We start from the raw sequence: 21,086 nt of genomic DNA on the forward strand, positions 1-21,086 counted from the left end.
GGGCAGGCCTGCACCATCGGTTGTTGACTAGAACAGCAAGCCCCCCTCCTTTGCGCTTACTGCTCCCGGTGCAATTCCAGTCGGCCTGAACAGTCTGAAAGCCGCTGATGGAGACGTTGTCATCGGGTACATCCTGGTGCAGCCATGTTTCAGTAAAGCACATCCCTCTGACTGGTGGCGACTGCTGTTAGCTCATCCATCTTATTTGCCAGCGACCTCACGGTGCCCATGATGAGAGAGATGAGACACAGCTTATATCACCTCTTCTCCTTAAGCTTCCGTTGTCTCAACGCTGCTGTCTTTCTCCACTTTTTAAATCCGCCCCTGCATCCTCTATGTGTTTTTTCAGGGGGGATCCCTGATATTCTGGCCTCCAAGCCAGCCGGACTCAGCGCAATCAGCTGGTCTCTGGAGCAAACAATGCAGCCATATGTATGTGTGAGTTACAGTCACATCACTCCAGCCTGCTAATGGCAAACTGGCCCTGAATCTGCCTGTGTAATATTTATAACTCTTCCTAAGTGTGACCTGACCTCTGACTGGTGCTGAACCTCAGCAACAGAGTCAATATCACAGCATTTCACTTCCGCTAGTCCAAATACATCACATGCCTCCCTAAATACCTTTGACTGTCATACCTGGACCCACAGGGGGCTGTCAGACTGTTGCCTGGTCTTAGCAGAGAGTTCCTGAGACACCTTTAGGCTCTCAAGGTGGTAATGCTGCTTTTAGTCCAGTGTAAACTCAACTCAGCTAGAAACCTGTAGTCTTCAACAGGCAGCTGAGGGAACCCTGGAGCATTTGGGCGTTTCATAGTTCCACTTGTAGCCTCCAGGGGGCAGTGGTAAGACAAAATAGATGCAAACTGGTTCTGAACTGGTTTTGAATGACTTGATCTTAGAAACACAGAAGGTTAGATGGACCCTCATAGTCTTTAGGAGCTTGAGCTGGACTGCCAGTGACATCTTAGAGGTGGGGCCTACAAATCTTGATGCCAACTTACGTGACTCCAGGCATACAGTAGGGGAAGGTCTTAAGTGGAAAGTCAGACTCTCTGGCCAATCCTGTAGTGAGGAGTTTTAGTGACAGGAGGTGCATAGGAGCACTGTTCAGGCTCTTCTACTGGTGAGGTGACTGCAGTACACCAAGCAGATGGTACCACAACCTCCTCCTCAAGCTCTGAGAACAGGGGCGGCTGATACCCATGCACACACTGGAAGGGGGAGAGGCCTGCAGCTGAGACAGGGAGAGTTATGAACATACTCAATTCAAATAAAATGCTTGCTCCAAAAAGGAGGGATTTTGAGACACTGCACAGCAGAGTCCTGTCTCCAGCTCTTGGTTGTAACATTCTGTCTGGCTGTTACACTGGGGTTGGAATCCAGAAGATAGGCTGACTGTGGCCCTGATAAGCCTACAGATCTCATCCCAAAACCAAGAGGCAATGTGGGAACCCTGGTCTGACACATCATCCTGAGGGAGTCCAGATGAAATACATGAGATAACATAACCTCTGGTGTCTCTTTGGAAAAGGGGAGTTTAGACAGAGGGACAAAATTAACAATTTAAGAAAATGGATCCACAACGGTGAGTACAACTACGTTACCTTCAGACAGAGGCAGTCCAGCGACAAAATCTAAGGACGTGTGACCAGGGTGTAACAAACTGGGAGGCCACTGGTGGGACTTTTTTATTTTAGGCACAGGTGGAGCAGGCAACACTGAACTCCCGGACATCCTCCATTAATGCAGGCCACTAGAAACACTGCAGTAGGAGGCTGACAGTGTGCCAAATGTGTAATGACAGCTGAGGTTGGAGGAATGCCCCCACTGTAGGACTCAGGAATGTAGTGTAGACACAACATATAGCTGATTAACAGGGGCAGCCTTCAGGAATCTCCACTCCCTCAAATGCTCATCCAACCTCATCAGCAATGCCCAATGTCACAGTTCCAATGACACAAAAGGATGGCAGGTGAGCAGGGGGTGACCTCAGGCTCGAACTGACAGGAAAGGGCATGATATGACAAACTGAAATCAAATCTCAGCTCAGCCTTGTCCAGACAATGTCTCCATTCCTCAGGAGCCAGCTTGACGGCCAGTGGTTTTCAGTTGCCCACATCATAGTTTCTCTCAGCAGGGCAAACTTTCCTGGAAAAGAAAGCACAGGAGTGAACCTTGTTATCATTGGGAGAGCGTTAGGAGAGGTCTACCCTCACACCCATTTCAGAGACGTCGAAGAACCACTGCCTAAGTGACTGGAAGCCTCCTCAGCTTGAGGACTGCTGGTGTAATTTGCACTTTTCAGCTTTTACAAACAGCTGATTCTCCAGCAGGCACTGAAAAACATGCTGCACATGCCACATGGAGGGAACCCCCATCTGGTGAATCAATGACAAAGAATGAGTGCAACTCAGAGTGGTTACCTGCCATCCAGACTATTGGCCTCCCAAAGATATGAGAGAGGTTCCAGGATCAGCTGGAGCTGTTTAGCTCACCCACGGTCCATGAAGCGCTTAACAGCTTCCAAATCCACAATACAGCCAGTCCCAGGGGGACACTGGAGAGGTCAGACAAGCACAAGTTAGAGGTCTGGAGAGATTTAGAGAAATAGAGGTTCGGCTCACCAATAACCCTCTCCTTATTGATGAGCTCAGTCTTTTACTGAACGTGAAATCCTTCAGGCTCACTGTCATTCCACTTGAGAGAGGTGGGTGCACCCCAGCTGCATGGGTTCCTCCCATTTACTGGGAGGCACTGTGGTGCTGTTCGCCGGTGTTGCTGGACCAGAGGGAAGAACTGAAAACGACAATAGTGACTGCTCCCAGCGGCTTATTGGTCTTCTGATGACTCAAGCTCTCTCCATCTTCTTCTCATGGAGTTGATTGTCAGTCTTTATAGCTACAGCCACCACAGAATTGGGGCAGCACTAACTCAGTCCACAGGGACTTGGGTTGGGAACCGGAGGGTTGCCTGCTCAAATCCCTGTCCGGACCAAAATATGGAGTGTGGACTGGTAGCTGGAGAGGTGCCAGTTCACCTCCTGGGCACTGCCGAGGTGCCCTTGAGCAAGGCACCAAACCCCCCAACTGCTCGGAGCACCTGTCATGGGCAGCCCCACTCTGACATCTCTCCACTTAGTGCATGTATAGGTCCTGTTTGTGCATGTGTGTGTTCGGACCAGTGTGTAATTGACAACGGAGTGAAAAAATTTAATTTTCCCTTAGGGATTAATAAAGTATATAAAATTAAATTAAATTACATTGAATTGAATTAAATTTTTATCCTGCTCGCTCTCTGCTGCCAGGGTGCGGAAGCTGATAGCATGATCTGCCACTCAACAGCTTCCTTGCCCTGCCTCAAGACCAACAGCCCCTAGCTGCCTCTCTGCCTGAGGTCCAGCGGTTGAAGACCTTGCAAAACTTTTTGCCAAGTCACATGTGACAGATTGCCTGTCCCACTCTGCTGCCTACTCTCAAGCTCTTCCTGTTACGTGGGTTATCATAAATGTCACACAGGAGCTCTTGGATGGTAAGAGTGATGTTGCAGTTCAAAAGTCATAGAACACAGTGACAAGAAGGAGCAGCAAGTAGAAGGATCCCCGTCGGACCCCTTAATACTTGGAAGATGGGGCTCAGGGTGAAGAGAGGGTTGAGCCTCCCTTGGTTGAGGAGAAGGCTGAGCAGTTGCTGAGGCATTCAAGAGAGCAAGACTTTGCTACATCTGGGCGGATAGTTCTTGTAACTGGTCCATCATACCGATTTTGAAATTGTCCTGTCTGACATGCAGCTACTGCACACCCTCTAGAGAGGTCAGCTGCTGCTCATGATGTCTGAGCACGCAGCAGCCCCTCCCCCTCTCACGCATACGCTGCAGTCACACACTGAAAATGAGCGACATACAAGAGGGAGAAACGGTAGAGGATTTATGCCTGGTTCACTACATGACTTGGCCGACAGACATGACACACTAGACGATGGCACACACTAATTATCCCAGGTCATCTTTCGCGACGTGTGTGATGTCATCGGTTTATTCTTGTCCTATTTTTATTACTTTTACTATTATTTCAGTCACTGTGTCTGTTCATGTGCCAGAATGTTGTTGTAGTCACCTAAAATGCATCAGCAGATGGCAGGAGCTCTATTTGAAGTGCCGTATGTAAACATACAAGCTACTGTATCCTTCACAACAAGTTCCTAGAAATGTTTCACAATAAAAGCTTATTTAGATAATGGAGGGATTCTCTCAGCCAACGTTATAAGGGACTTTTAATTTGAAACAAGTTCAGGAACTGTTGAGTTTGAACAACATGCATTAACTTTATCAAGCCAACGGGAGTGGATATAAAGTAAAAATATAAAAATACAGAGGGATTAATTAATAACAGCCCGTTTATAATGTAGTCTGTTTCAAATGAAGCTCGTAGCCTCTGCAGTTGTGGTGAGTAAAAGCCCCGCCACTATAGTCATCTGGTGGAATTTTTTGTACTTGTTAATACAAGCCCTATTCTACTGTAGCCTTTAAAATGTCTTTTTTACCAAATTGTGTGGCTGCACTTTAACCTGTGTCTTGATCTGTGTCAAGACTGAATAATAATAATAATAATAATAAGAAGAAGCTTTATGGCATTAATTCTACTGTTATGTATTTATTTCTTAATATTTTACATAGAGTTTTAGGAGATAAGACATAAAACAATTCATATCCCATCCATTTTTATTTTACGTGTTGGTATCGGATCGGTACTCAGTATCGGCAGATACCTAAGGTTCAGGGATCGGACTCGGTATCGGGAAGGAAAAAGTGGTATTGGTACATCTCTAACAAGAAGCAAAGTCCATAAATCCAAACACAGTCAAAAACCAGGATGTCAAACCTGAGAGCATGAACGCACTAAGGCAACAATGACAATATGAAAAAATGAAAGTGGCTCGAAACGTCGTCACTATTAGGTGAAATAAATCTCACTGAATAGGAGCCCTGCAGTGTGTGAGTTCTTTTCATTTTTTTTAATTTCAGACATGTTTGGCTCAGCACCTGCACGATTTTGTTTGTGGATGTGAGTGTGTTTTCATAACAATGACAAAACACTGGGCATTAAACACACATGGGCTGTTTACTGACTACACACAGGTGAGTGGAACGAGACACAGGTGAAACACATGAGGTTATCAACCAAGCAGGGCTGCCCCTGACCAAATTGGGGCCCTAAGCAAAATTTTATTGCACTATTATTCTTATTCTTATTATTCTTATTCTTCTTCTTATTATTATTATTATTATCATTATTGTTGTATTATTATTATTATTATTATTATTATTATTATTACGTACAGACTACAGTCCTAAGAAAACATACTAATTCAGGATCAAACAGACTGATATTTCAAACTTTCCATTCAAGTTTAGTTCCCGCTGTCAACAAATGCATCAGTTACACACTCATTTCAATCAGTATTTCTCTGTCTCCTCAAAAGCTGACTGTTATGAATTAAATTCACCAACAGATGGTGACATTTACCACCATAAAATAGTCGAAAACTTATATTAACAACATAAATTGATAGGCTATAAACTTTAGCCAATATATATTGGCTAAACTTTATAGCCTATCAATATATACGACCACCAACTGGTCATTTTACCACTCCTTTTCATCAGAGGTGAATGCATAGGGCATTAACAAGACATTCAATAAATGTTAATCAGGGCCACTGGAAAAAAAAAATTCTCCAGTCTAGACAGAGACTGGAGACAGAGATTCCTATCTAATGAGTAGCAGCTTAGGTGTTTGTGCCACAAAGTTTAATTTCAACAACATACCCACCTTCAAGTGAAGCACAAGCTTCCGTTTTGCCTTTTTTTTTTACCCCTTGCTCGCTCCTGACTCGTGATGTCTTTTGGACGACATGTCGACAACTCTTCACCTGCTGCAGCTCTGCAAGCTCCTGCCAGCTCACCCCTCTGACTGGTCAGATGTTGAGTGCTGTCAATCATTGCAGCAACGCATGCATGTGTGATCAGATTACAGGTCTCTTCTCTCCTTCCTCGAGCTGATTCTACGCGCGCCTTACGGTAGTGCATATGTGCATCCATTGCGCATATGCCCATCCATTGCGCATATGCGCATCCATTGCGCAAATGTGTCCCCTCGCACAAAATGTGGCCCCCCATGGAAGATGAGGCCCTACGCACAGCGCGTGTTCTGCGTTTAGGGAGGGGCGGCCCTGCAACCAAGGCAGGAAAACTCAGGAAGTACAAGAAACACTAAACACAATGAGAGCACATTTCAAAATAAAACAGGAGCTGAACACAAAGCATAAACTTGACAGAATATATGCAATAAGCTAGCTAATGTTACATTCAACTAAGTCAGCTAAATAACTAGAAAGACAAGCTGACAGATGGACAGACCTACTGACAGATAAACAGATACACAAAGTACATAGAAATCCACAGAAGAATACAAGATAAGTTGACTAACTAGCTCATGACAATGTTGATGATATTTAAGACAGTGTACCTGCATAATCTTGGCATATAAATACACACACACACACACACACACACATATATATATATATATATATAGATGTATGTATGTATATGTATATATATATATATATAAACAAATACACTGGAAGAGGGCTTTAAAATGTATTTGATGGGTTCAACACAGTAAATAGTGACTTCCTATATTTATGGTTGAATGAAAACATTTCTGTCAGCATGCCATATCTGTTAGACTGCTACTTATATGACTGAGAACACCCTGGGGAGATCTTGTCTTGTAACTGCCTCATAACCTTGTTACTTTAAATCAAATAGCCTATATTTTGGGGACTGGGCTTCATCAGAGGACAGGCAAAACCTGAGCACTTGCTGGGAAACCATAGGGATGAGGGGACAACTTCCACAAGAGAATGGACCAGGGCCAAACATCTAACTCTGAACCCTCTTGGCATGTCAACTCATGCCAAGAGGTTATGCCTCTTGACCACTATCTTGATCACTATTTTACAAAGCAATGACACTACAAAACACTGCATATAGTTATATGGCCAGAACATTAAATTACTAAGTAGACTCAACACAATCTTATCAACTTACCCAACAGATACACAAACAAAGTCCAGAATGTTCCAGCAGTTTCTTAAGTATGCGTCTGCATGAAAAAGAAATCCATAGGCAACAATCTTCAGGAAACACTCTACAGAGAAGATGATGAGGAAGATGTACTCCAGGCTTTCCTGTAAAACAACAGCAGTTGTTACTCACATATACAAGTTAGTCTCAAATGTTTTTATTAGTATTGTTTTATGCAAGGTTTTGGTTTTAATATATTAAAAACAATGTAATATGTATATATAAAACATATCAGACTTTGTCAGGGATAGAGCTCAAGTTATTCAGTTAAGCATATTGTTGTACCTGTGCCTTACAGGTTTTACTGCTTTTTTGTGTTTGTTTTGTTTGTGTGTGTGTGTGTGTGTGTGTGTGTGTTTTATTCAACAGGCTTTGTGACTTTTTCTTGTTTCACTTGGGGCTTACACTGTTGGTTGAGGAGTGAAATGACCTCCTCTGCTCATGTTTCTTATGAGAGTTTAATGCTACACATCACACTAATCTATACACTAGTCTATTCATGTCACTTACAAACTCACACACCATTGGAATGTTTTATGCCCTCTCCCATTTCAGTGGAGGCATGCAGCGAATGTCTGTTTTAAATGCATACAGCACAGACTGCGCCTCCCAGGAGTGTTAAACTGATATATAAGCCTAAGATTGTCCTCGAGTCCTTGTCCTTGAATATAATCCAATTAAAATTAGTACATTTATTTAAATAAACTGATAAATCACCACAAGCCATAGATAAACAAAAAGATACATGCAGGATTTATGAGGCAAAAACCACAAATTAGTATGACAACATGATTTATGCTGGATCTTTCTTGTAAAGAAATTAGATCTATCTTTTAATTCAGCGTTTACATCCTTATGTCTTACAAACACGTTGAGTGCATTTCCTCCTCATCAAACAATTGCAAAGCTGATCATTTGTGATTTGTTTACTTCTTACTAGCAGTATTCCTACCTGAGTCTGATCTTCATAGTGGGCCCAGTTTTGGGACCATTTTGGTAGGTTCTGATCCTGTAAATATGTGAGCTGTACTTAGACCAGCTTACCCTGTCATCAAAGCATCTACAACATTATCACTTTAGAGTTGTTCTCCCTTCTCTTTTAGGCCTCTGTGATCTCCTTCTCCAGTGTGTCCGTCAGCTGATCGCAGTGACCATAGAGCCTTGTCATAAACTGACTTTCATCCAGTTTTATTACATTGTATGATGTACTTTTTGGGCTTGGGAATTTTAACAATACCTGTTAAATGGATACAGATTTCAGTCACTGAACAACTTGATTTTAAAATATCAAAGAAACAAGCTGTCAGACATGGCTGACTTTCCACCTTGCCTAAGGCTTGCCAACACATCCCTATCTGTATGTACCTTATTTCACCAGGCTGATGCAGCTCTGGCTCATCCTGACCTGGATCCCCCAAAAATGGCACCTACAAACATTGTGGCTTTCCCACCATTGGTGGCTATCAGTGTTCAAATGGTTTCCCAGTCCACTGTGAAGCCAAATCAACAGCCCTTATCTCATCTAATGACGTCCTCTTCCATTGTAGGCTCCTGAAAGAGGCTGTGATGAGACACTTTGGAAGCCTTTCTTGCTTTGAGCTGGCAGATATCTTTTCCTCTCCTTTCCTCTTTTGCCCTTCCCTGCCCCCAACACCTTTACCAGTTCTTCTCCACGTTTTGGTGAATTATACAGGATTCATAACAGTTTAAGTGACTATTACATGTATTGGGTCTATTGGGTCTATATTTCCATTTTCACAGAAAATGTACAGTTTCTGCTCCTAGCACGCATACAGTCTTGGTTGTCTGAAGTTTGGAAGAACCTGTTATGCCTATAAACAAGACAAGAAAACAGGACTCAAGGTGTGAGAAGGGAATCATTGTTGGCTACAGGAGAATAGCCCAGCTCACAGGGACTACTATCCTCACAGTGGGAAAGCGCAGAAGCACAGCCTAATAAAGTTTGTGACCATAGATTTATAGAGCAACAGACACATACTGACATGCCGCCCGATGATGACAACTTTGAAGTGCAGAATGGGGCTAGCAAGACCAGGCAAAATACTGATGGGAGTCCAGGATGGGCTTAGGAATAATGTGGAATGATTTCCCAAGTGCTACCTTTTGTTTGAAATCAAAGTTATTCATATTGACCTTGTACTTGCAGAATAAAAATTATTTAATCATGGGACTATATTTTCAGGCAGAGGCCTAAGAAAAAGGAGCAGCGAGTCCACTTTTAGTTGTTTAGCCATTGTAGGGCGACAGCCATCCTCGATGGCTGTAGAGAGCTCATCTTTGGTTGCAAAGGAAAGAGTCTTAATACTGCTACTTGGAACAACAATATTCTTGTTCATGTTTTCTTTTCTTCATCCATCTCCATCTTACTAATTATTTGATGAGCAACAACTTTATTTAATTCATAAATTGGTGCAAATTCTGTGTTCAGTTTGTTTGCATTAGCCTACCAAATATGTGCATGGATAGAAGGATTGAGTAGCTAGCTTGAATTTGAAAGTTGATTGCCAATTGACAACACAAGGAGCTCATTTTAATTCCTATATATCTTATTTATTGTGTGAACACATGCATTTTGTCAATGAATTCATGAAGCATATTAGTAGTCCTGGCAGGGTAAGACTGGTTATTTGGGAGTTATTCAGCAGTGCAGATTTATTTATTATTTTTTTTAACTTTTTATTTTTGTTCTCAGTTCAGACATCTTGTTCATTACACCTTTACATAACACATCACAAAATCTGACCACAATGAGGTGTATACAGCAATGAAGTATAGTAAGGAATTTAACACAACAGAAGTAACATATTTGTATCAGATATATGTTACATACTTGACTTAGTGATGAAAGAACAAACAGACAAATAAACAAATGAATAAATATGAAAACAGAGGAAAAGGGAAAAAAGGGGGAAAGGCATAAAGAAAATAATTTATTTTTAATGTAGAGAAAAAATACATAAAATTAAATAAATACTAAAAGGGGTGGAGGGGTAGGGGGGTAGGGTGGAGGGTTGTCACTGTATTGGTAGTTTCATCATAGGGCTCCATCTCTTGACAAAAATATTTTTTTGTAACCTCAAAGAATTATCTGCTCCATCATATAAATTTCCCAAATCCTTTGAATCCACTGGTTATATGTGGGTGGTTCAGTCTTCAGCCAGTTGATTGTCATACATTTTAATGCTGCAGTTAACAAAATCTGTAATAAATATTCTGCTGCTCTTCCCTCTATGAGTCCACCTTTGGGTTTCAGCCCGAGTAGGGCGGTTTGTGGGTCCTGAGGGAATAGAAGACCAGAATATGTGGAGATGGTTACCTGTATATCTGCCACAGTTTCACCAACATTTGTTACTGTGTGTTGGACTCATCTTTGCAGTTATCTGTGGTGTCTGAGTGTGTACCCCCAGGTACTTATAGCTCTCCACAATGTCCACACTGACCCCCTGGATGGAAACAGGGGTCACCGGTGTCTTGGTCCTCCTCAGATCCACTGCCAGGTCCTTTGTCTTTGCCACGTTGAGCTGCAGATGGTTCTGCTCACACCATGTGACAAAGTTATCCACAACAGCCCTGTACTCATCCTCATCACCCTTGGTGATACATCCAACTATAGCAGTGTCAAATCTGTTAAAAAACAGATTCAGTTCATTGGCCCTGTCCACGCTGCCTTCAACTCCTCCGTGGTTGTTGGTCCTGAAGCCAGTGATGGTCCTCATTCCACTCCAGACCTCTCTCATGTTGTTCTGCTGGAGTTTCCTCTCCAGCTTCCTCCTGTACCTCTCCTTAGCCTCCCTTATCTTCATCTTCAGCTCCCCCTGTATTGTTCTCACCTCCTCCCTGTTACCAGCTCTGAAGGCCCTCTTCTTTGCATTTAGGATGGCTTTGATGTCCTTTGTTACCCACGGTTTGTTATTTGGATAACAATGGACAGTCCTGGCTGGGACAGTGGAGTCCACACAGAAGCTGATGTAGTCCGTGATGCATTCTGTGAGCCCGTCGATGTCCTCCCCATGTGGCTCACAGAGTGCCTACCAGTCTGTCACACCAAAACAGCCCTGCAGTGTCTCATAAGCCTCCTCCGACCATCTCCTCACTGTCCTCATGGTCGCTGGCTGGCTCTTGACTAGTGGTACATAGCAGGGGTTGAGGTGCACCAGGTTGTGGTCTGACCTACCCAGAGGGGGGAGGGGAGAGCAGCTGTATGCATCCTTGGCGTTTGCATACAGCAAGTCCAGTGTCCTCTCCTCTCTGGTAGGGCAGCTCACATACTGTGTGAATGCGGGCAATGTTGTTGCCATGGTGACATGGTTGAAGTCACCCGAGATAGCTATGAAGGCACTCGGGTGTTTAGTCTGCAGGCGGGCTATGGCGGAGTGAATGACGTCACATGCCGATGTCGGGTTGGCAGAGGGGGGGATGTAAACAGTCACAATAATGGCATGTGAAAACTCCCTGGGCAAATAATACGGCCTGAGTCCAACAGCAAACAGTTCAATGTCCGGGCAACAGATTCGTTCTTTAATAGAAATATGGTCAGGACTGCACCAGCGGTTATTTACGAGAACAGCAAGCCCCCCTCCTTTGCGCTTACCACTCTCGGTGCAGTCCCGGTCGGCCCGAACAGTATGAAAGCCGCTGATGGAGACGTTGTTGTCGGGAATGTCCTGGTGAAGCCATGTCTCAGTGAAGCACATCAGACTACATTCCCGGTACTCCTTCTGACTTTTGGCGACCGCTGTCAGCTTGTCCATCTTATCTGCCAGTGACCTCACATTGCCCATGATGAGAGAGGGGAGACACGGGAGATAATGCACATCCCTACCTGCAACCGTGTTGTAGTGTGAAAGCTTTCGATTTATATCCATTTACTTTAACTGAAGCCTGTGGGCTTGAATATAGTGTTTGTATCCACTTTAAGAAATTGGGGCCAAATTAAAATTTTTTCAGTGTTTGAAGTAAGAATGACCCAGACACGCGGTCAAATGCTTCATTATCCATCGATAGTAGTTAAAATGCGAAGGTCTCTGTTCAGTAATGATATGGGTCAGTATGATTGGCATTCTGTGGGATTTTTGCCCTCTTTATGTATCACCACTATCGATGCGTCATTCCAGGAGGGGGCCATAGTATTCTAAAGTATTCATCATTCTAAAGCATGATGGTAGGCATTTAATAATAAGGGAGATATTATATCTTTATAAAACTCATTAACAAAGCCATCAGGGCCTGGGCTTTTATTGCTTTTCAATTTCAAAATTATTTCTTGTATCTCTCTTTAGAGTTGGGCGGTATCCAAATTTTGTTTCCGTTAAACCTTCCCCACATTTTCCCAGGGTATACGGTATTACCATGACTAATTAAAATCACTTTGAAGGGCTCAGAGGGAGTCGCCAAAATGTTTGCTTGTGCCTATACCGTTCAGAAACAGAATAGCAAACATTATATAGGCCTAAGAATACTGAAAAATAACAACAAAACATGTACAACATTAACAACTTTTATTAACAAATATTTAAAAAAGTGCAAATGCATCAGTCAGCCAAACAGAATGAAATAACAACAAATTGTCTGTGGGCTACAGTCCACACACAAATCAATTAAATTAATACACAGCCCTGTAGCATCCAATACTTATAGGCTTATCAAATAATAAAAAAGTAACAATAAATAACAACGGCAGTAATGATAATGTGTGCTATACAGCGTATCCTCAGACCGTAACGGGTAAAGTCCGCTGGTTTATTTTTAGAACCTATCAACATAAATAAAAGCACAGCTCTACAGCATCCAGTACTAGGGCTTATCAAATAAGAAAAACAGAACAGTAATTAACAAGGCATAACCAAAAATGGGCATATACAGTATAATCCTATCCTGAGCAGCAACGAGAAATACTGTTCGCTGGTTTATTTTTAGAGCCTACCTTTAGTTTGAAAAATTCACCCTCTCCAAGTCCCAACTGTTCTGTCCATTAGAACAGGCTACTCCTCATTGAAAATGACATACAAACAAACTATAATGATAACTATAGCAGCATCATATGCTTCAAAACTATTCAAGGTTTTTCGCCAGAAAAACCAGTGTGTTTACTTTTTCCAGCTAGAGCAGGGCACGTAATGGATTGACAACTTTGGACTCGGTGCTGAACACCCGCTCTGATGAAGAGCTTGTGGCACAAACGCACAGGTAATTTCAGGCAGCCCTCGACATCAGAGGAAATCGCCTGGCTCCATCACATTTCCACCAGAGAAGGGGTCTTCGTCTCCCTGAATAACAGGCTCGCGACAACAGGCCGTTATCTCTGCTCCTGCTGGCTCCTGCATGGTGCCGACCGGACCTGCCACCACATCGGCTCTTCTTTGAAGGAGACTGCCCAGAGTCACATGTTTTTCGGTGGTTCGTGTTACGCTTCTCCCTCCTCCATTCCAATGGTAACTGGATCTGCTGCTGTTGCTTGCAGAAGTTGTGAAGTTGTTTTTTATTTTTTTACAACCAACTCACTTGATGCGTGGCTTGCCATGTTTTCTTCTCTTTCTCACGTCCGAGCTGCCACGTGACGACGTCACATCCAAAAACTTTATCAAATGTCATCTCCCAACAACAGTTAAGGGCAGTTATAAGAGAAACATTATAGCCTACTATTAGTTTTAAAGTGTAATAGTATTAAATTGAAAACTCAACCACACATATATAGGTGCTGAACAAGCCCTCAATATTTAGGCATTAAATAAATTATATTTAATATTATATCAGGCTCCTATAGGCCTATATGAGCGGCAGATTTTTTTAATGACGGAAATGAAACTGATACCGTTGCTATTTTTAGATACCACGGGATACCTTATTACCGTATTATCGCCCAACCCTATCTCTCTTTCTTTTATGGGTTCATCTAATTCTTCCATCACTGAGTCTGATAATTCAGTTAATATAATGTCTGCCAGGTAGTTTATTATCTGTTCATCAGAGCAGGTGTCTGTGTTTTGGTAGAGGACTTCAGCGAATGAGTCCCCGATTTCATCCGGCTTCGTAAGAAATGTAGACTGGCCCTTTAATTTTTGAACGTTATTTGACGATTGCTGTTTCCTTAAATGAAACGCCAATAATCTGCTAGCCCTGTTACCGTGTTCATAATATTTTTGTCTTGTGAATCTTAGGTTACCCTCTACTTTATCGGAAAGCATACCATTGAGTTCCCTTCGTGCCCTTTTAAGAGGGATAAATAGGTCATTGGATGGTGTCTTTTTGTGTTTTTGTTCCAGTTGTTTAATTGTGTCCTCCAGTTCCTTTTGTCTAGCTTCCTTGTCCTTTTTTTTTTGGCACTCGAGAATGCGATAATACATTCTCTCAGGTAGGCTTTGGCACAGTCCCACAGAATGAGTGGCGACGTTTTGGGGTGGAATTTATGTCCAGGAAAAAGTTCAGTTCAGTCCTAACAAAAGCAGTTAATTTGTCATCACTCAGGAGAGAAGTATTCAATCTCCATTGTTTGGACAAAGGTCTATGTCCAAGATCCTATATCATCAGCAAAGGAGCATGGTCCGAAAGTGTGATTGGGAGTATTTCTATATTAGTTACTCTATGAATCTCCGATTTGGGGGTGAAAAAATAGTCGATTCTGGAGTAGGATAAGTGCCTACATGAATGATATGTGAAATCTCTCTGATTTGGCAGCTTATGTCTCCATACATCTATAAGGCCTGATTCTATGGATTGCCCCTTTAACATCATGCTCATCCTTGATAGTGGAGCCACAGGAGAAGGTTGCCTGTCTAGGGTCTGTGACATGACACAATTGAAGTCTCCTCTCAGTAACAGCATTCCGCTGCTGCGTTGCAACATGAAATTGAAGATAGTTTTAATCAAGGCTGGATCATCTTTGTTTGGAGCGTATACATTCATTAAAGATATGTCTATTCCATCAATGATCCCATTGACTCTTAAAATTATAGTGAAATTTTAAAATCTATTTACAGAGTGGAATGGTAGCCTAATAGATAACTTGGATACAATTTATTATTGTTTAGACACTTTATTATTGCTTAGATACCATTTAGCCTATTATTGCATTTACTTTTAGCATGCTCTACTTTTATATCTACTGTGGGCTATATGTTTTAATTTATTTAATAACGAATTTATTTTATGTTAGGCCTACATCAAAATTTTATGTCATTTATCATAGTTTAGTTCTTAACTGGGGGCGGCGGCCGCTGGTTCTGTGGCGCTGGCTTGGGGCGAGAGGCAATTATATCACTTATCCCAAAAGAGGGCAAAGATACAGAACAATGCAGTAACTTCAGACCAATCTCAATCCTAAATGTTGATTATAAAATGTATACTTCAATACTCTGTAGAAAATTTGAGACCTTCATACCAGATATCATTGATGAGGTCCAAACTGGTTTTATTAAAGGGCACCAAACCCAAGGTAATATTAGGAGAACACATTCTTATTCTCATTTTTATATCTAGTACTCAAAAAATTTGACTTGAACGAAAAATCAGTCCAGAACATTGAAACTATATATCAAGATCCAACTGCTAGGATTAAGGTAAATGGACAGCTATCAAAAAGGATAACATTAGAAAAGGGCACTAGACAAGGCTGTTGCTTGAGCCCTACAATCTTCACCCTTTATATCGAACCCTTAGCACAAGCAATTCGCCAGAATACTAACCTGGAGGGATTAGGAATAAAAAACATATAATTGGACTCTTTGCGGACGACGTGGTCATTTTCTTTAAAAAAACCCAGATAAAGGATTCCCCATGCTGATGAATTTTCTTAAGGTTTATGGTCACTATTCAGGGTATAAAATTAATACGGCAAAAACTCAGATACTTACATTTAACTACTCCCCACCACAAAAAATTCGGGATACATACAGCCTAAACTGGAACTGTAAAACCATGAAATATCTTGGAGTTACAGTAACAAAGAGACTTGACAAACTATATGAAGCCAACTATAATGTGATAGACCTAAACATTCAAAAAGATATGCAAAGGTGGTCGACTTTTCCCCTTGACTTTAGCTCCAGAATTAAGGTTGCTAAAATGAATATTGTACCAAGGTTGTTATACCTTTTTCAATCTTTACCAATAATGATACCTCAAGACAAATTTATCTCCTGGGACAAAAGCATATCAAGGTTCATTTGGAACGGCAAAAAACCCAGAACAAGATATAAAACTCTTCAACTCGCAAGGAGAAGGGGTGGAATGTCCTTGCCAAATTTGCAAGAATATTTTTATGCAGCACAGCTGAGACCTGTAGCATGTTGGTGCATACCTGAGTATGAAGCGAGGTGGAAAGATGTGGAAATGGAAGTTACAGATTTACAAATTCCAATTTTGTTGGGTAATAAAGAACAAAAGGAAATGATTAAAAGGACAATAGATCCAATAACAAATTTTTCTCTGGAAATTTGGGAAAAGATAATGAGGAAATACAAATTACAAGCAGAGAGAAAAATATTAAATTGGGTGGCGTATGATCAAAAGTTTCTACAAGGTCTGAATGACTCAAGGTTTAAACAATGGACAGAGAAAGGAATTACTGCACTGCAATCTCTGTACCATTTTTAAACAGGGGAAGTTTGAGTTTTCAATAATTAAAAGAGAAATTTGGATTAGAAAAACAAGATTTTTTCAGATATTTACAAATTTGAGATCACGTTATGAAAGAGATTAGAATTGATTCTAAAACCGAATTGAATGGCATTATTCAAATTATAGTGGATGCATATCATCAGGGTAAATCTAGGGTCATCTCAGCCTTTTATAAAGCCCTTCAGGATAATAGAGAAAACTCAACGCTAAACCTCAAAAGCAAATGGGAATCAGAGTTAAATATTGACATTTTGGACGATGATTGATACGAAATGTGCATGACACAATGCACTACCACCAGCTCACAAACATGGAGGGAATATGGTTGGAAGAACCTCACTAGGTTCTTCATAACACCCCAGATCAAGAGCAGATAATTAAAGACCCAACAACCATGCTGGAGGCTCTGTGGTAACCAAGAGGGGAACCATACACATGTCTTCTGGCGCTGCTGTAAATCAAAACCTTTTTGGAATATTGTAAATACAACTATTAATGACATATTGGATATGATATCCCAAATAACTGTGTTGTCATGTACCTGGGAAAAACTGATGATGCTGTGCAAAAAGAAGACAGGTATCTGGTTAAAATTTTACTTATTGCCAGCAAAAAGGCTATAACTAGGAACTGGTACAAAGTAGAAATACCAAACAAGGAGCAATGGTTTGAGATCATCCTGGATATTCACTCAATGGAAAAGCTGACTTACCAACTAAAACTCAAGGGACATATATTTGACAAAAACTGGAGGAAATGGACCACCTACATGGAAAGTGATGCTACCTACAATTAACTGGACTAATTGCAAAGAACTGAGAAGAAAAACCACACATGTTGGAGATGCCCCTCTGTATTCTTGTTTATGTGATTGTCAACAAAATTAAAAATAAAATAAAACAAAGTTTAGCAAAAAAGAAAACAAAAAGCTTTTTCAACCAGTAGCCTACTGCTTATGGTACTTCTCAATCTGAGACTTGAAAACTTGAAACTTATTTTTGTAGTGGCCAAACAGTGGAATTAAAACATCTGAGTTTACCATGTGATGCTACTGGGCCCCAAAAGACTTTTCCTCATATACTTAAATAGTGAAAGAGACGTCTGTAAATCAGTGGATACATTTTTTTGAATGTCACAACCCCCACAAAATAATTCCTTTTATTATGGTTGGATAACATTTGGGAAGTCTAGAAGATCTGCACATTTAAGTGATTTTAACTTATTGGAGCACTATGCCGTAAGTAGCGGGCTCAGCTGATGGACGTCTCCAGTGCTTTAGGGCCCAATGCAGAAGCAATGCCAAATATCCAGATAATTTTACTTGCAGCAGTTAACTGTTTTTGGCTTTATGCACAACTGAGTAACTTTCATAGGAATAAATGGGGTCCAGCCTCCAATGCTGTATCCTGGTCTCTTTAAACATCCATTGCCACCGTGGACACAAAGAGTATTCAAGCAGATAGACAGAGAGCCACCCTTTTCTGTCTTTCTCTCTCTGTCTCTCTGTCAGAGTGCATGCTGGGAGATTGGTGGTTGAGAGTGCGGTGAGTTTGAATGGTTTTCTTCTTTTTTCATCCTGTGTTTATTGTATGATTGTAGTTGTTTGTGGTAGTTGTTAGTGTAGTTTGGTCTGTGTCTGGTGGTTTTTTTGGCTGACGGTAAACAGTGTTTCTTGGCAGGGATGGCGTCTTCTGAGATGGTGTCCCTGTCTCTGAAGCATGGAGTAAGGGTGGTAGCGCGTCCCAACACCACGGTGGAGCATGTTCTGTTGGTGGTAGGTGAACAGGTGGGGCACAGAAACATCTCGTGTGCTTTGCGAATGAATAAAGCTGTGGTGGTGTTCCTGATGGAGCAGGGGTTTGTCCATCAGCTCATAGAGACAGGTCTAAATGTGAACAATGACTTCATACAGGTTTCCCCACTGGCGGTGCCTTCCACTCGGATCACCGTGTCCGGAGTCCCTCCGTTTATCTCCAATGAGGCGCTGTAAAAAGAGCTGAAGCGCTTCGGGAGGTTGGCGAGCGGGTTCCGGACGGTGAGTCTGGGCTGCAAGGACGCTAAGCTAAAACATGTTCAGTCTCTGCGGAGGCAAGTGTTTATGTTTCTGGAGTCTCCGACTCAAACACTGGATGTCTCTTTCCATGTCAAATATGAGGAGGGGTCCTACATAGTGTATGCAAGCTCTGGGAACATGAAGTGTTTCGAGTGAGGAGAAGTGGGTCACTAGCGGATCGCTTGTTCCTACAGACAGCACGCAGCGGGACCTGCTGTGCCTGACAGCGGTGAGGGGAGCAGCAGGCAGCGGCCTGCTGCCTCACCTGTATGGAGCGGGGCTGGCGGCTCTGTGCCCGGGGTCGCCGCTGCTGGTGGCTCCATGGTCGGACCAGCTGCTGGTGTTGGTGGCTCCGTGATCAGGCTGGCTGATGGTGCCAGTGGCTCCGTGATCGGGCCAGTTGCTGGTGTTGGTGGCTTCGTGTTCGGGCCGGCTGCTGGTGTTGGTGGCTCTGTGTTTGGGTCGGCTGCTGGTGTTGGTGGCTCCACGATCGGACTGACTGCTGGTGTCGGTGGATCCGAGGTCGGGGTCAGCGGTGTTGTTGGCTCGGTGTCTAAAGATAATGCACAAGAGGTTGAGGCTGAACCTGTAGTCCACACAGGGCAGAGTGAAGATGTTCAGGTGTTTGCTGTGAAGGATGCTGAGCTGCTGCAGGTCAGACTGGACAGGGAAGCAGAGGAGCAGGTGATGGAGTCTGCTGGATGTCCTGAGGATGATGAGGCTGATGTGGATTGTGAATCAGAATCAGATAATGTTTCTGTCACTGAAAGTGTTTCGCAAAATGTAGATCTGTATTCTCTAGAAGAGATAAATGTTTTTTTGGATGACACATTCGGTAAATCCATTCAAGTCAAAGATTATTTTCCTGATGTTGGAAAATTTATCAAATCAGTGACAAAACTTCAGAAGGTTGTTGGTTTGGACTTATTGGATGGCAGGAAATGTTACTGTCTCCGAAAACATGTGGCCTAAGAAAAGTTTTAAAAGTTAAAGGGGGAAAGAAAATGAAACTTAATTAAAGTACCATGATCATACAACACTGGGTGTCTTTTTTCTACTGTCTGTTTCTGTCTGGCTCTTTATTGTTCTGTCTCTTCTCCTCTTTTTATATGCAAGGTTTGAGGGTGGCATCCTTAAACATAAATGGGGGCAGAGATGCACAGAAGAGAGCTTTAATTGCAAAAGTCATCCAACAGAAAAGACTAGACATAGTTTTTCTACAAGAAACACACAGTGATGTAATGAATGAAATCGACTGGGGCTTATGGTGGGGAGGGCAACATGTCCTTTGCCATGGGACAAATTTTAGTGCAGGAGTTGCGATTTTATTGTCACCTACTTTAAAAGTTAACATCTTAACCAGCACAGAAATAGTGAAGGGCAGAGTCCTCATGGTGAAAGTTAAGATAGATGGTTTTGTTTTTACGTTGATCAATGTTTATGCACCTAACCAAGGCTCTGAGCGGGAAGGGCTTTTTAAAATAATTAAAGAAAAGTTAAGTGACATTGATCAAGGGGAGTGTATTGTAGTCGGTGGAGACTGGAATTGCTGCACTGATTTTACTTTAGATAGGACTGGAGAGGAGCCACACTTTCAGTCATCTGCTGTCTTATCTCATGTTCTAAAGAAAACAGATTTGGTTGATGTATGGAGGATGAAACATCCTTCAGTCAGACAGTACACATGGGTCAAAATAACAGATGGTAGAGTTAGTGCAGCTAGATTAGACAGGTTTTATGTGTCTGGTTCTTTTACTACTCGAGTTGTTAATTGTCAGATCCTCCCTGTTGTTTTTACAGACCATCATTAAATTGTAATGGAGCTGATTTTATCTCCCACTGGAAAACCAAAATCCTTTTGGCACTTTAATGTTAAATTATTACATGATAAAACATTTTGTGAAAAATTCAAATTATTTTGGGATTACTGGAGATCAAGGAAACATGATTTTACTTCCCTTTCCCAGTGGTGGGAAGGAGGAAAAGCTCAGATTAGGGTGTTTTGCCAGGAATATACATCTTATTCGACAGCTAACATTAAGAGAGCTGTGCAAAGGCTAGAAGAAGATAAGAGACCTGGAAAATCTTGCTGTCTCACAATCTGATCAGCACAATAACAATGTCTTACTTTCTAAACGACAAGAACTAAACTCTTTCATGCAAGAGAGCGCTAAAGGAGCTCTAGTTTGAGCCCGCTTCACTAAACTCCACGACATGGATGCACTGACAACCTTCTTCTTTAATTTAGA

General features: G+C 42.0%; 1 protein-coding gene across 1 annotated transcript in view; it reads right to left on the reverse strand.

Annotated features, from left to right (window-relative positions):
• Nucleotides 1-21,086, reverse strand: part of LOC125886092 (dihydropyridine-sensitive L-type skeletal muscle calcium channel subunit alpha-1-like) — a 542,543-nt gene that overhangs the window by 511,870 nt on the left and 9,587 nt on the right. Inside the window, exon 3 of the mRNA XM_049572040.1 lies at nucleotides 7,113-7,252. Coding sequence (XP_049427997.1) covers nucleotides 7,113-7,252 — 140 coding nt within the window. The remainder of the gene's footprint in view (nucleotides 1-7,112; nucleotides 7,253-21,086) is intronic.

The sequence above is a fragment of the Epinephelus fuscoguttatus genome, linkage group LG1, assembly GCF_011397635.1.
Source record: "Epinephelus fuscoguttatus linkage group LG1, E.fuscoguttatus.final_Chr_v1".
NCBI classification, from domain to species: Eukaryota; Metazoa; Chordata; class Actinopteri; order Perciformes; family Serranidae; genus Epinephelus; species Epinephelus fuscoguttatus.